General features: G+C 38.4%; 1 protein-coding gene across 14 annotated transcripts in view; it reads left to right on the top strand.

Moving 5' to 3' along the window:
- Eya4 (EYA transcriptional coactivator and phosphatase 4) overlaps positions 1-13,408 on the top strand; it is a 236,177-nt gene that overhangs the window by 117,209 nt on the left and 105,560 nt on the right. For all 14 annotated transcript variants that reach the window (XM_031380588.1, XM_031380587.1, XM_031380585.1 and 11 more), the window contains exon 3: positions 2,895-2,944. In XM_031380588.1, coding sequence (XP_031236448.1) covers positions 2,895-2,944 — 50 coding nt within the window. The remainder of the gene's footprint in view (positions 1-2,894; positions 2,945-13,408) is intronic.

Here is a 13,408-nt window from a genome sequence, read left to right as displayed (position 1 = left end):
CTTTATTCTTTTTCTCTTTCCTTTTCTATCTATCTATCTATCTATCTATCTATCTATCTATCTATCTATCTATCTATCTGTCATCTATCTACCTATCTATCCATCTAATCTTCTACCTACCTACCTTTTTATATTTCTGCATACCAATCCACCTATTTATTGATCTACCTATCTCTCTCTCTCTTTTTATTTTATTGGTTACCTAGTTAGTTGAGCTTTGGAACAAGACTCTTACTACATATGTCCATGCTGCCTTTCAACTTTTGGATATTCTATGAAAACCAGGCTTTGCACTTAAAGTATGATCATCATGAGTTTCCACCTCATTTTCAGTCCTGTTTGCTCCAAGTCAGCTGGAATTTTACTGGGGACAGAGGTGGTGCCTTCTGTGTGAACATGCTTTCTTCCAGAACATGCACGAGTGAGCAAGAACATGCTGCTCAAATAGAAGAGTGAGTCCAAGGCTGGTGAATCCTGGCATTGGGGAGCATGATAAACTTAGTAAATATCTAAGTTTTCTGAAGTCCTGTGTAATTTTTTTTACTATTGATTAAGGAATCAGATAGAGGCTGGGTACAGCTTAGTGGTAGAACAGTTGCCCGGAATACCCCCAGTTACAGACTATTCTGCAGCTACTCTGCAGCTGAGAGTAAGTGAATAAATAAACAGGTAGAAATTAGACATCGCCATGAAGCAGAAAGGATTTGGATTTTATATAGCTACAGGTTTTCAAGGACAGGCACAATTTTCAAATCACATTAATACCTCTGTCAACTGCAATATTCAGTTTTGCTCAGAAATGTCTGTACAAAACGCCTTTCATTTCCCCCTTGGCTCCTATTTCAGCTGGGATCTTAGCTATGTTCGCTGCTAAGCCGCAGACTCACTTAATGAACAAGCACTTTCTCTGCTATTGTGGATGACTCCTTTCTGCCCTTCAGCATCCACTGTGTCCCTTTCCACATACCTGCTAGACTGTACCCATTCCAAATGTGTGTTAGAGATTCTCAACCATCAAGACTGCCCAAAGATAAATCCCTAACTTCTTTACTTGGTATAGGGGCATCATCACATGATTTGTCTGGCAATCTCCTAGTTGGTAGAATACCTTCTTTGGGGTTCACAGAGTTGTTTTTCTTTACAGCCTCAAGTGCTTAATTCAGAGGCCAGTTCATTTGCTTCTTTTCTCATGTTCTTATGGCAGAGTTAATTTGTTCCCTGCATACCCACCACGTGCTTGATCAATTCTTATATAGTTCTTACACATCCTAAAGACTATTTTCCCTTTATCTGACCATGAGCTGACTGGATATAATATTATTAACAATCGAAATGGAAATGTAACTTTAATAATGGCTAAAGTATAACAGATTCCTTCTTATTAGAGTAATTTATAAGCCTAAAAAAGCTTGTACAAGAGTTAAGAGAGTGTGAGTCTCCACTGATGGGTTCTAAGGCTTCTTCAGTCAGCTCCGTAGTTATCCTCTTGAGGGACAAAGCGCACACTTCGGGGTCATTTCTGCATGCTCATCTGGTATTCTTTGCAGGTGCTGGTAGAGGGAAAATAACAATAGGACAGGAAATCTGTATCGTGATATCTTTCTGTTTAGGTCTTATTTTCTATTTATAAAGCTGTCAAAGACTTTATAATAAGTTTAAATACTGATTTAGTTTTAAAGAAACTAAATTAAATACTCATTTGTGTTTTAGAAAAGTAACTTTATCAACCAAGTGTGCTCTTTGATAATCTCATACGTGTACATATGTTCTGATTGCTCTAACTCCAACTTTTCTCATCCCTCACTGGACTTTCCCACTACCGAGATAAAGGCTGACAAATGTCATCTTCTGCAGGCGGGCTATGCTTGCTGCGCCTCCAGGCTACATACTTGAGATTAAAATTCCATGATTCTGTATATTGCACAGAAATGCTTCTTTAATGTACACATATCTATACTATTCCGTGGGAAGGTGTGTTGTGTGTTCCTAATATAAATGAAACGTCTCTGGAGAATCTGTTGCACATACAGCACTCCTATAAGATCACAGTATGAAATGGGTAAGGAGCCATATGTTGTAATCACAGCATTAGCTGAAAGAGGCAGGGGGATAAAAAAGGTCAAGGTCACCTTCAGCTGTATAGCAAGCTCCAAGCCCTTTTGGATTCCATGAGACACTGACTCAGAAGCCATTCCCACACAAAGATATACAAATTAGAGCGGTCTCTCTTCTTTAGATTAAATGGGAGAGACAATGGATTTGTGTTTTGTTTTACTTGTCTTACCTGCATGGCAGCTCCCAGAAGGCTGCTTTTCATTCCTCACCTACATTATGGGTTAAAAACCTCAAAGTTAATCTGGAGTTTGTGCATGGTACTGTGTGAAAAGTCTACAATGTTCAAACTTAATTGACATACAGAGAATGTATTAAATACTCAGGATTGAGATGATAGAAATTTAACATAGCAATGATTTCACTAGCGCTATTATTATTGTTGCTTTCATTGTTGTTGTTGTTGTTGTTGTGTGCTTTACTAGGAGACAGAATCCACTCCACTGGCAAAGCATTCTCAGTGGACAGAGAATAGTGAGATTTCCTAGTTTCTGACTGGGGAATTTAATTCTTTGGTTTCTCTGTTCTTCTGGTTCATGGCTGCTTTAACCACATATTTTACATAGTAATGGAACCTGGGGAGAAGTACATTTGGCAGCTGTTCCTGTGACAATAATGAAATGTAGTATCTAGTGTTGTGCGCTATTACTATAGAATATGGGGAATAGTGTACAGAGATGTTTGTGGGCAGAGCCAGAGACACTTTGTATTTAAAGCGCATGCGACCCTGAGTGAGGACATTGTACTTTCACAAGAGAATAACTAGTGTTCTCTTCCTACAGGTAAAGAAAACGTGCCCAGAATCAGATGTTTCAGAACCTCAGAATTCCAGGTACAGTAATAAAAATCAAAACATCATTAAGAAAAATTGCAGTTTTGAAAAATCACCAAGTTGTTTTACTTTAAACCTGATATGATACAGATTGAAACACTGATGTTTTCAAGGAATGGATGGATGGATGGATGGACAGACAGATGGAATACATATCTGGCAAAAGCATTATTAATCACAAATTCATTTTAAAAGAGCAAGATTAAAGTCAACTTTAAAGAATAATATAAGACTTTCTAGCAACACTTCAAAAATTTCTCCATGGATATTATTTTAAAACCCTTATTTTTATTCATTTTAATACTTCCTTATAAAGCAGTTATTTCTGGAATTGTACTTGGTACTGAACAATCTTTGAATCTGTCTTTTTATTAAACTCCATATTTTTCTTTCTAATGAAATGCGACTGAATTGAGTACTAACAAATTAAAAATCCCAAAATCAACTTAACATTCCAGTTACTGTTTGGAGGAATTAATAGAAGAGATAAATTAAAATTGCCATGCCCTTCATATAGGAATTTAATAGCATTTACTTGTTTGTGATTGGGGCAGATGTCCAACAGATCTGCTCAAAGCCTGTATTGTCACTGCTTTCATTTCAAAATCCAGGATTCAGCTTTAAATGGATAAGTCAAAGTGTTTACGAATACTATGACTTACCATGCTTATGCTATAACTTGTTCTACATTATTAAGACACAACTTATTATGATGTGCATACTGGTGTCCTATATCTTTTTTTCTGCATAAGATGGATATAGTGATAATTCTCAGAATACCAAACAATACAGATCTCATTAAACTGCTAAGGCCCCCATACTTTCCTTTTGAAGAGTCAATGTACATCATAGACCATCTATTTACCAGTCAAGTAATTCTTGTGTGATAGGATCTTCCTATAATTGATTCTTCTACATATTAAATGATTGTGTGCAAACTTTTCCTTTAGTAATTTAAGGGCATATGTAATGATATGGAATTATTGATACCTGGCCTTTTGTCTTTAAGATTCGTTGTTAAAATGGGGTTGAATAATTCTGTGTATTAAGGCCTTATGAGGTGGACAGATCATCAAATTTTTGCCTACAAAGCAAAATACTCTAGAATGTATGGGGAGGAGAGAGATCTCTATAGCCTGTTCCTGGGGTACTTCCTCATAATTTCGCTGCACCTATGACTAATGAACCTATGATTTATTTAGTAAGATTTGTATAAGTACTTGGATAATTTTTGTAAGCAGTATATGGGAGGGAGCATGCTGGAAAATTGCAAGATCTTTATTATTAACATTTCATGTCAAATATTTTATACTCGACTCTATTCAGAATCTTTTGACATACTAGCATCAGGTACATTTTGAGTAAGCAGAAAGCTACAGCAACAAGCTAGCCTTGGTTACAAATGGTGTCACTGAGTTAGAAAAGAAAGAGACAAGTACAAAGCTTAAAGATCTGAGTCCTACAACTGGATCATTCTTTTCAATGTGGAAAATCTCTGCCTGTGTGCTGATAGAAATATGATCTTGAGGTAGGTATAGCTCAGTGACAGGAGACTTTATATAACAGGCTTGGGGTTCTACGTTTGAATCCGACATTGCAAAAATTAAGTAAATAAATAAAGAAGAAAAGAAAGCACAAAAGGAATAACTTTGCTTTTGAGATAAATAATGACTGATTTTAAAAGTTGTTTAAAATATGTCTTATTTAGTATTATAGATCTCTGTAAATTAAAAGGTGTTTGGGTTCCTTAGAATTTGCAATTATTCACCATGAGTTAGCTATTTCTTAAAATTACCTATAAAATGGTTAAATTGGGAACTCAGTTTTCTGAGAACTCTAAAGCTTTCAAGAACTGAAAACAAATAAAAGAAACAAACCTTAGTGAAAGAGAGAGAGAAAGAGAAAGACAGAGAGACAGAGACCGACAGAGTACTATTTTCAAAGCATGCTATCTTCAGCTTAAATTTTAGGGCATAATATTTGATAATAGTATTCTGAAAAAAAATCTAAGAGAACTGAACTCCATATGGAACATTGTATCAGCATAAAATGTACACTAGGGAAAATACTGCCTGATAAAATGTTGCCCTGCTTAGAGCCTAAAGCATATGTCACTCATGTATTTAGCTAGCTTTATAGAGTGTTTATCTAGGGTTTGGAATGATCAAAATAGATGCAGATGGAAAATGTTTTTATAGTGGGGGAAGTAATTAAATTGCACATGGAGGTTTAGGAGTATTCTCAGAGTGATATATATGTGTCAGCAAATTCTTTGTCTTACTTGGCCTTAATTTCTCTTTTTGGAATGAAATGCTTTGGCTGCAGATGTAAGTGGTAGATTGGGAAAAAGAGAATTTATAAATGCATGCAGTGCACAGTGAAGAAAACTTGGAAGCAATGTTCTGTGTGTATACTAAGAGCCAGACATCAGGGGGCTAACTTGCTGACTCCTAAGACCATAAACTCGATGCCATAGGGAAAAGGGTGGAATGTGCTCCACTGAAAATGTACACTTCTTGAATACATACCGATGCTTTGCTTCCGTCTCTCTTGGTCACCATGTCCAGAGTACGTTGTTCTTATGTTAACCATAAAATGAGTGCATGGAATAAAGAACCTAATTTTTCTCACGTCTCACAGTGCTCTATGCTTAACCTTTCTACTGGACACACTCTCAAAGCAAACAAAACATTATTTTAAAGTTGTTTTCTCCTATAATTGCTGTGAATTCAGTTGTGTGTGTCTCAGTCCAGTCTCTTTGAAACTATGTTGTATGCTGTCAGAGACAGCTCTTAGTCAGATGATTATTGGTTTGGCTTGTTTTTATCAGATGTTCCCATGAATCTCTGTTAATAAAGAAAAACACACAACAATAACAATAACAACAACAAACTCCAAACAAAAATAGCAAAAATCAGAGTCTTCTACTTCTGTTCCCCTTTATTCCTGGTGGAGGAAGGAAATAATTTATCCCATTATTTAATTGCATTTACTAGAAATGTCTGAGAAGGCCACATGTTAAATAGCCCCTGTCGTATGCAATGCATTCCTCCTGATCATCTGCTCCAGTCCTCCTTACCCTTTCTATTTTGAGACTCTGACTAGCAGAAGCTTTTTGCCAAGCAGAAGTCAGAGAAACAGGAAGAAATACAATTAATCTGTGCAGTGATTGTTCTGTTACTTAAGATGTTGTAGAAATATAAATTTTGGTGACAAATGACCCACAGGAAGAATGCCAGTTGCCTGCCCATGGCAGCTTGGTGTCACCCAGACCACATTGCCATCTCACAAATCCACTAAAGAGGCTCAAAGGAATGTTGTTAATATTATGTTATGGAGGAATAAGATGAGAGAATACGGAAGGTTTTAGGGGTGGAGTCCTCTGGGTGATAAGAATTGATTTGATTCCTCTTCATGTGTTAAGAAATAGTTTGCTAAGAACATCATGAGTGCCTGAACTCAACAAAGGCTTTCGTCTCTGTCTTCTTGACCTAGCTTCTGCTAATGCTGTGATTATCAGGAGAAATAAAAATGAACAGCCAACTTTAAAGATGTTTAAACAATCACTAATGTTTAAGAGCCCTCGATCAGTTTATTTATTCCAGCACCACACACTTTTAAAAGTATCTACTTCATTTTTTTAAAAGTTATATATGTTTATTAAGCAGCTCACACAATTTTATGTACAAGCCTAATAGATATCTCAAAATAATAAAATATGCACCTACATACCCCCTATCTCCAAACTAATTATGCCTGCAGTTTTTAATTTTTAATATGACAATTCTATCCTTAAAAGTTTGTTAGGACAAAAAATAATTGGTTAACAAAAAAATTAGTTATAATGAACACACGCATAAACATTTGTTTATTTATTTATTTAACATCCCAACCACAGTTCTTCTACCTCCACTCCTCCTATCTCCCTTCCTCCCTCCCCTTTCTCTCAGATTTGTTCCTCCATTTCCTCTTTATAAAAGATCAGGTCTCTAAGAAACAATGGTCAGACAGGACAAAACAAGATGCAATAAGAATAAGAAAGCCCTTCTATGAAATAGTTAAGGCATAATGTTCTACACCTTTTTTCTTTTTGCTTATAAAGCAACCATACTCAGTGCTTTCAGAATCCTTAGATCTTCTTCTGTACATAGCAGCTGCCTGTTGAAAAATTAAATACTATATTGTTTTGTCAGCAGGGACACCTGAGGGGCTTTCAGGAAATCCTGCCCAGGGTTTTACCGTGTCAAATCAGCAGAGCATACAACAATTCTGTCTCGAATATGTATCTAAATTCATTATTAATAGCTTGCAATTTCTCATATCTTGAAAACTTCAGACTGTCATGCCTATGTTTCTGTGAGTCACACAAAGTAGCTTTAGAGCCCAAGCAACCACGAAAGCATCTCCAGTCCATTGTTACATTCCTAGAATATGCTGTTTTTCCGAATTCAGAAAAATCTCTATTCAGAACACAAAGCACTACACTCCTCCTGCATACTTAAGCCACTTCTTTCCCATTATAAAGCAAACTTCCTCTGGAAATGATAGATGACTGATGGACAGATAGAGATCCTAAGACTGAGGTTTAATTCTCTTGTGGTTTAGTTAACTCAAGTCATAATACAGCTTAATCCCTTTCTCCCTATCTGGGGAATGTTTTGTCTCATTTCAAAGTCTGACCTCATGTGGATTCCTCTCCATTCTCTTCATTATTTTGGCTGGCACTCACCCGAGGGTTTCTAATTCATTTTGCCTTTTCTGGGCTGTGTTGACAGATTCCTACAGGTGTGGATGCAGCTGGAGCCAGACGAAGACAAATGAGGAGCTCTGCCTTGTGGATCATTGTAGCCACTAGAGTTAGCATTTCTTGACCCTTTGGTCATGAGAGCAAACTGAGCAGATTTCTTAGAAAAATGTCTATAAAATCCCTAGCATTGATTGTAATTGAAGATTTAAGTAAGCTTCAAAACTTAGGTTTTTGTGTGTTTTATCAAATATATTGTCACTACATATCAAATATATCGTCATTTCTTAAATTTCTTTGGAAGTGTCTGGTGAGTTACATTCACCGCTCATCAGAGTGTAGAGCTAACCATGTTCTTGTTGCCTGCTCTTTAGAATGAACCAGTAGTTCTTAAACCCCTTTGGGGGGGTTGTCAAAGGACTCTTTTACAGTGGTCCTCTAAGACCATTGGAAAATAGATATCATTATGATTCATAACAGTAGCAAAATTATAGTTATGAAGTAGCATCAAAAATTATTTTATGGTTGGGGGTCACCAAAACCTGAGGAACTATATTTAAGGGGCTCAGCATTAGGAAAGCTGAGAACCACTGACCTCACCTCCTGGAATGGATCTTCCAAGGTTAAATGAATAGGTGAGGACTACATTCATCTCTCCTGAACTCTTGGATGTGTCACTGGTTTGCAGTAAGATTGCTCTGTAAAGCCTTAGAAGGAGAGAGATGGTCTACAACTCACACCTCACTGTCAGTGTCTCAGCACACATGCACATCGTTGCTCCATAGCTCTCAGAACGGAGTTTTATGCTTAGGTTTTGGTTGTCCTTTCATTTTGGATTTTCTCTTGTATTCTCTAATTGAAGTTCTAGGAATAGTTCAAGAGGTCCAGTACCCGAGATCAGTGGAGGATGAAGTGGAAAGATACATTGGAATACATTGCCTTCAGATCTGATGATGGAACTAGGGAAGAGGTTGGAAACTAATAAATTAGATCATATAGCTGTTTCGATTCTGGGTGTACTAGTTTGTTATCACTACAAATATGATAAGTTAAAGTAGAAAAAGGGGAATTCGAGTTTTGTTTATTCTGTTTTTTGTTTTCTGAGCCACAATATAAATTCTCAGAGAACTTAAAAATGGGCTGGCTCTGTTTACCTCTGTTCCCTATTTTTTGATAGGGTTATTTGGTTCTCTTGAGTTCTTTGTATATATTGGATATTAGCCATCTACTAGATATAGGATTGGTAAAGATCTTTTCCTAATCTGGTTGGTTGCCGTTTTGGCCAACTGACAGTTCAGTAATTTTCCCCTATACCCATGTGTTTGAGGCTGTTCCCTACTTTCTCTTCTATTAGATTCAGTGTATCTGGTTTTATGTGGAGGTCCTTGATCCACTTGGACTTGAGCTTTGTACAGGGAGATAAGAATGGGTCAATTTGCATTCTTCTACATGTTGACCGCCAGTTAAACCAGCACCATTTGTTAAAAATGCTGTCTTTTATCCACTGGATGGTTTTAGCTCTTTGTCAAAGATCAAGTGACCATAGGTGTGTGGGTTCATTTCTGGGACTTCAATTCTATTGCATTGATCTACCAATACCATGCAGTTTTTTTAATCACTATTTCTCTGTAGTACAACTTGGGGTCAGGGATGGTGATTCCCCCAGAAGTCAGGGATGATGATCCCCCCGGAAGTCAGGGATGGTGATTCCCCAGAAGTACTTTTATTGCTGAGAATAGTTTATTCTCAACTGAGGAAACTCGAATGGCTAAGAAGCACCTAAAGAAATGTTCAACATCCTTAGTCATCAGGGAAATGCAAGTCAAAATGACCCTGAAATTCCACCTCACTCCAATCAGAATGGCTAAGATAAAAACCTCAGGTGACAGAAGATGCTGGTGATGATGTGGAGAAAGAGGAACACTTCTTCATTGCTGGTGGGATTGCAAGCTGGTATAATCACTCTGGAAATCAATCTGGCAGTTCCTCAGAAAATTGGACATAGTACTACCGGAAGACCCAGCTATGCCACTCCTAGGCATATATCCAGAAGATGCTCTAACATCTTTAGGACACATGCTCCATTGTGTTCATAGCAGTCATATTTATAATAGCAAGAAAATGGAAATAACCCAGATGACCCTCAACAGAGAATGGATACAGAAAATGTGGTACATTTACACAATGGAATACTACTCAGCTATTAAAAACAATGACTTCATGAAATTCACAGACAAATGGATGGAACTAAGAACACACAGAGTATGCACTCACTGATAAGTGGATATTAGCATTAAAGCTTGGAATACCCATGATACAATTCACAGACCACATGAAGCTCAATAGTAAGGAGACCAAAGAGTGGATGCTTCTTCATTACTTCTTAGAAGGGGGAACAAAATACTCATAGGAGGAAATATGGAGACAAAGTGTGGAGCAGAGACTGCCCCACCTGGGGATTCATCCCATACACAGTTGCCAAACCAGGATGCTGTTGTAGATGCTGTGAAGTGCTTGCTGATGGGAGCCTGATATGGTTATCTACTGAGAGGCTCGCAGCCAACTATTGGACTGAGCTCAAGGGTCCCAGATAGAGGAGTCAGAGAAAGGACTGAAAGAGCTAAGTGGATTTGTAGCCCCATGGGAGGATCAACAGTGTCAACAGGCCAAACCCCCACTGGAGCTCCCGTTGACTGAACCACCAACCAAAGAGTATACATGGAAGGACCAATGGCTCTGACCACACACGTAGCAGAGGATGGCCTTGTTGGACATCAGTGAGTCAAGAGGCCCTTGGGCCTGAGAATGTTCAATGCTCCAGTGTAGGGGAATGCCAGGGCAGGGAGGCAGGAGAGGGTGGGTGGTAAGTACCCTCATAGAAGCAGGGGGAAGGAGCATGGGATGGGGGGGTTCTGAAGGGGAGGCCTAGAAAGGCGAAATCATTTGAAATGTTAAAGAAAATATCTGGCCGGGCGGTGGTGGCACACACCTTTAATCCCAGCACTTCGGAGGCAGAGGCAGGTGGATTTCTGAGTTCGAGGCCAGCCTGGTCTACAAAGTGAGTTCCAGGATAGCCAGGGCTACACAGAGAAACCCTGTCTTGAAAAACCAAAAAAAAAAAAAAAAGAAGAAGAAGAAGAAAATATTCAATTAAAAAAATAAAAAGACAAAAAGACAAAGCAGAAGGAAAAAAAATTAAAAAATACTTCATTCAGAAGGGGGAGGACCAGGAGCCTGCCCTTGGGTTATCTCCTGTCCATCCCCATGTTCTCTTAGCTGCCTCAGTATCACTGTCTGGATGCCAGTCACGCAGCAGGGACAGTCTGAGGAAAAGACTGTCATGATGCTATTCTTTGTTCTGTGAAACCTTCCCATTCTCCCTCCCAGATATTAGAACATCATTTTCTTTATGTGTTATAATTTTCTAAGGAAATAGAATGGTGTCAGACAGGCAGAATCACAAAGCATCACATCATAAATGTGGTTTTTAGAAGCCACTAAAGCCTATAATCTACCAAGTATCCAATACAGCCTACTCCTTCCCCTATCAGAATGCACAATCTCCTATTTGTCAAACACCTATCTCCATGGTATTCACTTTATGTCCTCAGCTTATATAAAGAAAGTTGAAATGACAGATTCTTCCCTGGTAGGTACAATTCTGTGGCTGATCAATCATTTGTCTAGGATGGAGATTCATATGGCAAACACCTATGAGCTTTACAAAGTAGAGATTGCTCAGGACACATCTTTAAGTGACATGACAGCCAAAGGTGGATGTGCGAATTACTTTCTTCTTACATTGCTTTTTGTAAACCTTTCCTTCAAACTGCTTGAATCCACCCAAACTGACGGGTAATAGACCAGTCGCCTGCTTTCAAAAACAGTCCGAATATAAATTGTTCTCTCCATTTCCTGTAATTAATCTAGTTGTTAGATTGTCTGATTAGTGCACATTCTGGTTTAAATCATTTAACTTTCTGAAGGTAATTTTGTCAAAATTAAAATCTAGGTTTGGACTATTTTTTTTGAACTATATTTTTCAAAGACTCCTGGTGTTTGACATGAATACAAACAGCCAAAATTTAAAGTTGTAGCAAGCCTTCTTACAGTCATGGGGAGGTCACCAATGGTTTTCTGACCAGGTAATAACATGATTAAATTTGTGCTTGTGACAGATCATCTGTGGCCCAGATGCTCAGAGGCAAGGGTGCCAGCCCCAAGACTGGCTTCACAAGACTGAGAGAAAGTCAGCTAGTTGTGCTATTTGCGAAGGGTGTTGGGCTCTACTTTTTCTCATGATTTAGTGCATTTTCTGAATTTCTGCACTGAATATTTCTCTTTTCTCTTAATAAACACATACATGCACGTGCATGCACATGAAGGTACACATACACACACACACACACACACACACACACACACACACACACACACACAGGATGATCACTCAGAATATATATATAATGAAATGGTCAATTTGGCCTAAAAGAGGCATGATGGAAGACAGAGAACTTTGGATGCTTCATTCTGACAGCATGCATTATTCTCCAGCACTAAGAAAATGCCTGACTTTCCCACATTATTAGTGATTAATCGCAGAAATAGCTGTTCCTGGTCACCTTCTCCTGAAGTAAACTGACACCTCAAAAATTTTATGCAGAGGTATTTCTGAGTGTCAGTTGCTCTGCATTCATTCGACCAAAGTAATTTACCACAGAAAGTAGTGTGTCTAGTGCCTTAGTTATTTATTTCCATTCCAGAATTCAAATCTGATCTCCTATGAGATAAATACGTACAGAGAAGCCCCCAACTCTGTCAAAGAATCTAAGGATCTGGGAAAGAACTCTACTTCTTACAGGGAAATCTAATTGGATGGGATGGCAGGCATTTCCAAAAACATACTGCACATGTTATGGTGCTGCTGTATCCCATAGAGCACTGAGATTCACACATCCTTTTTTAAAAGGTTTACTTTATTCTTGTTTATATGTATATGTGCTCAACATACTTGTTAAGTTGCTTGATTGTGTAGGTGAGTGCCTGTGTGTGCCTGCATGTGTGCGTGCGTGCACGTGTGTGTGTGTGTGTGTGTGTGTGTGTGTGTGTGTGTGTGTATGTGTGTGTATGCTGATGTCTGTAGAGGCATGAAGATGGCATTAGATCACAAGGAGCTGAAGTTACAAGATGTCATGAGTTGTAGACCTGAGTGTTGAGAGCTGAACATCGGTTCTCTGGAGGTTCAATCAATGCTGATCTCCCTGAGCCATCTCTCCATGCCAGGATTTATGCTTTCCACGATAATTCTGAGCCTGAAGCATGTTTAGCATAGCAGTTCTAGATTCAAAAGTAGAACATGGAAGATGTTGGTTTTCACACTTGATGTTGGCTCAGTGAAGGAAACAAAAGGATCAGGTGGCTTTTCTTCCTGGAGCTCATCTGTAGGAATCCATGCCCTGATGTTACTGTATGCTGAGTGTCTAAAAGTGTGTGGAACCCTTTCTTGTGTAGAATGAGTATATGTGATGATGGGGATATTTGGTTACTGAAGACAAAACTCTGGGAGTAAAAGGAGGATTGAACGCATTCAAGGGAAATGGTTGAGCTTTTAGATTGCATGATGGTTAATGAAATCATACAAAAGTGAAAACAGAGAGCCAGAGGACATGTGTTCTTAGAGGTGGGCCTGGGCACAGACTGGTCAGAAAGCATCTGCCTGG

Source organism: Mastomys coucha, unplaced genomic scaffold, assembly GCF_008632895.1.
Source record: "Mastomys coucha isolate ucsf_1 unplaced genomic scaffold, UCSF_Mcou_1 pScaffold2, whole genome shotgun sequence".
Classification (NCBI taxonomy): Eukaryota; Metazoa; Chordata; class Mammalia; order Rodentia; family Muridae; genus Mastomys; species Mastomys coucha.
This window is presented reverse-complemented; position numbering and strand designations above follow the sequence as displayed.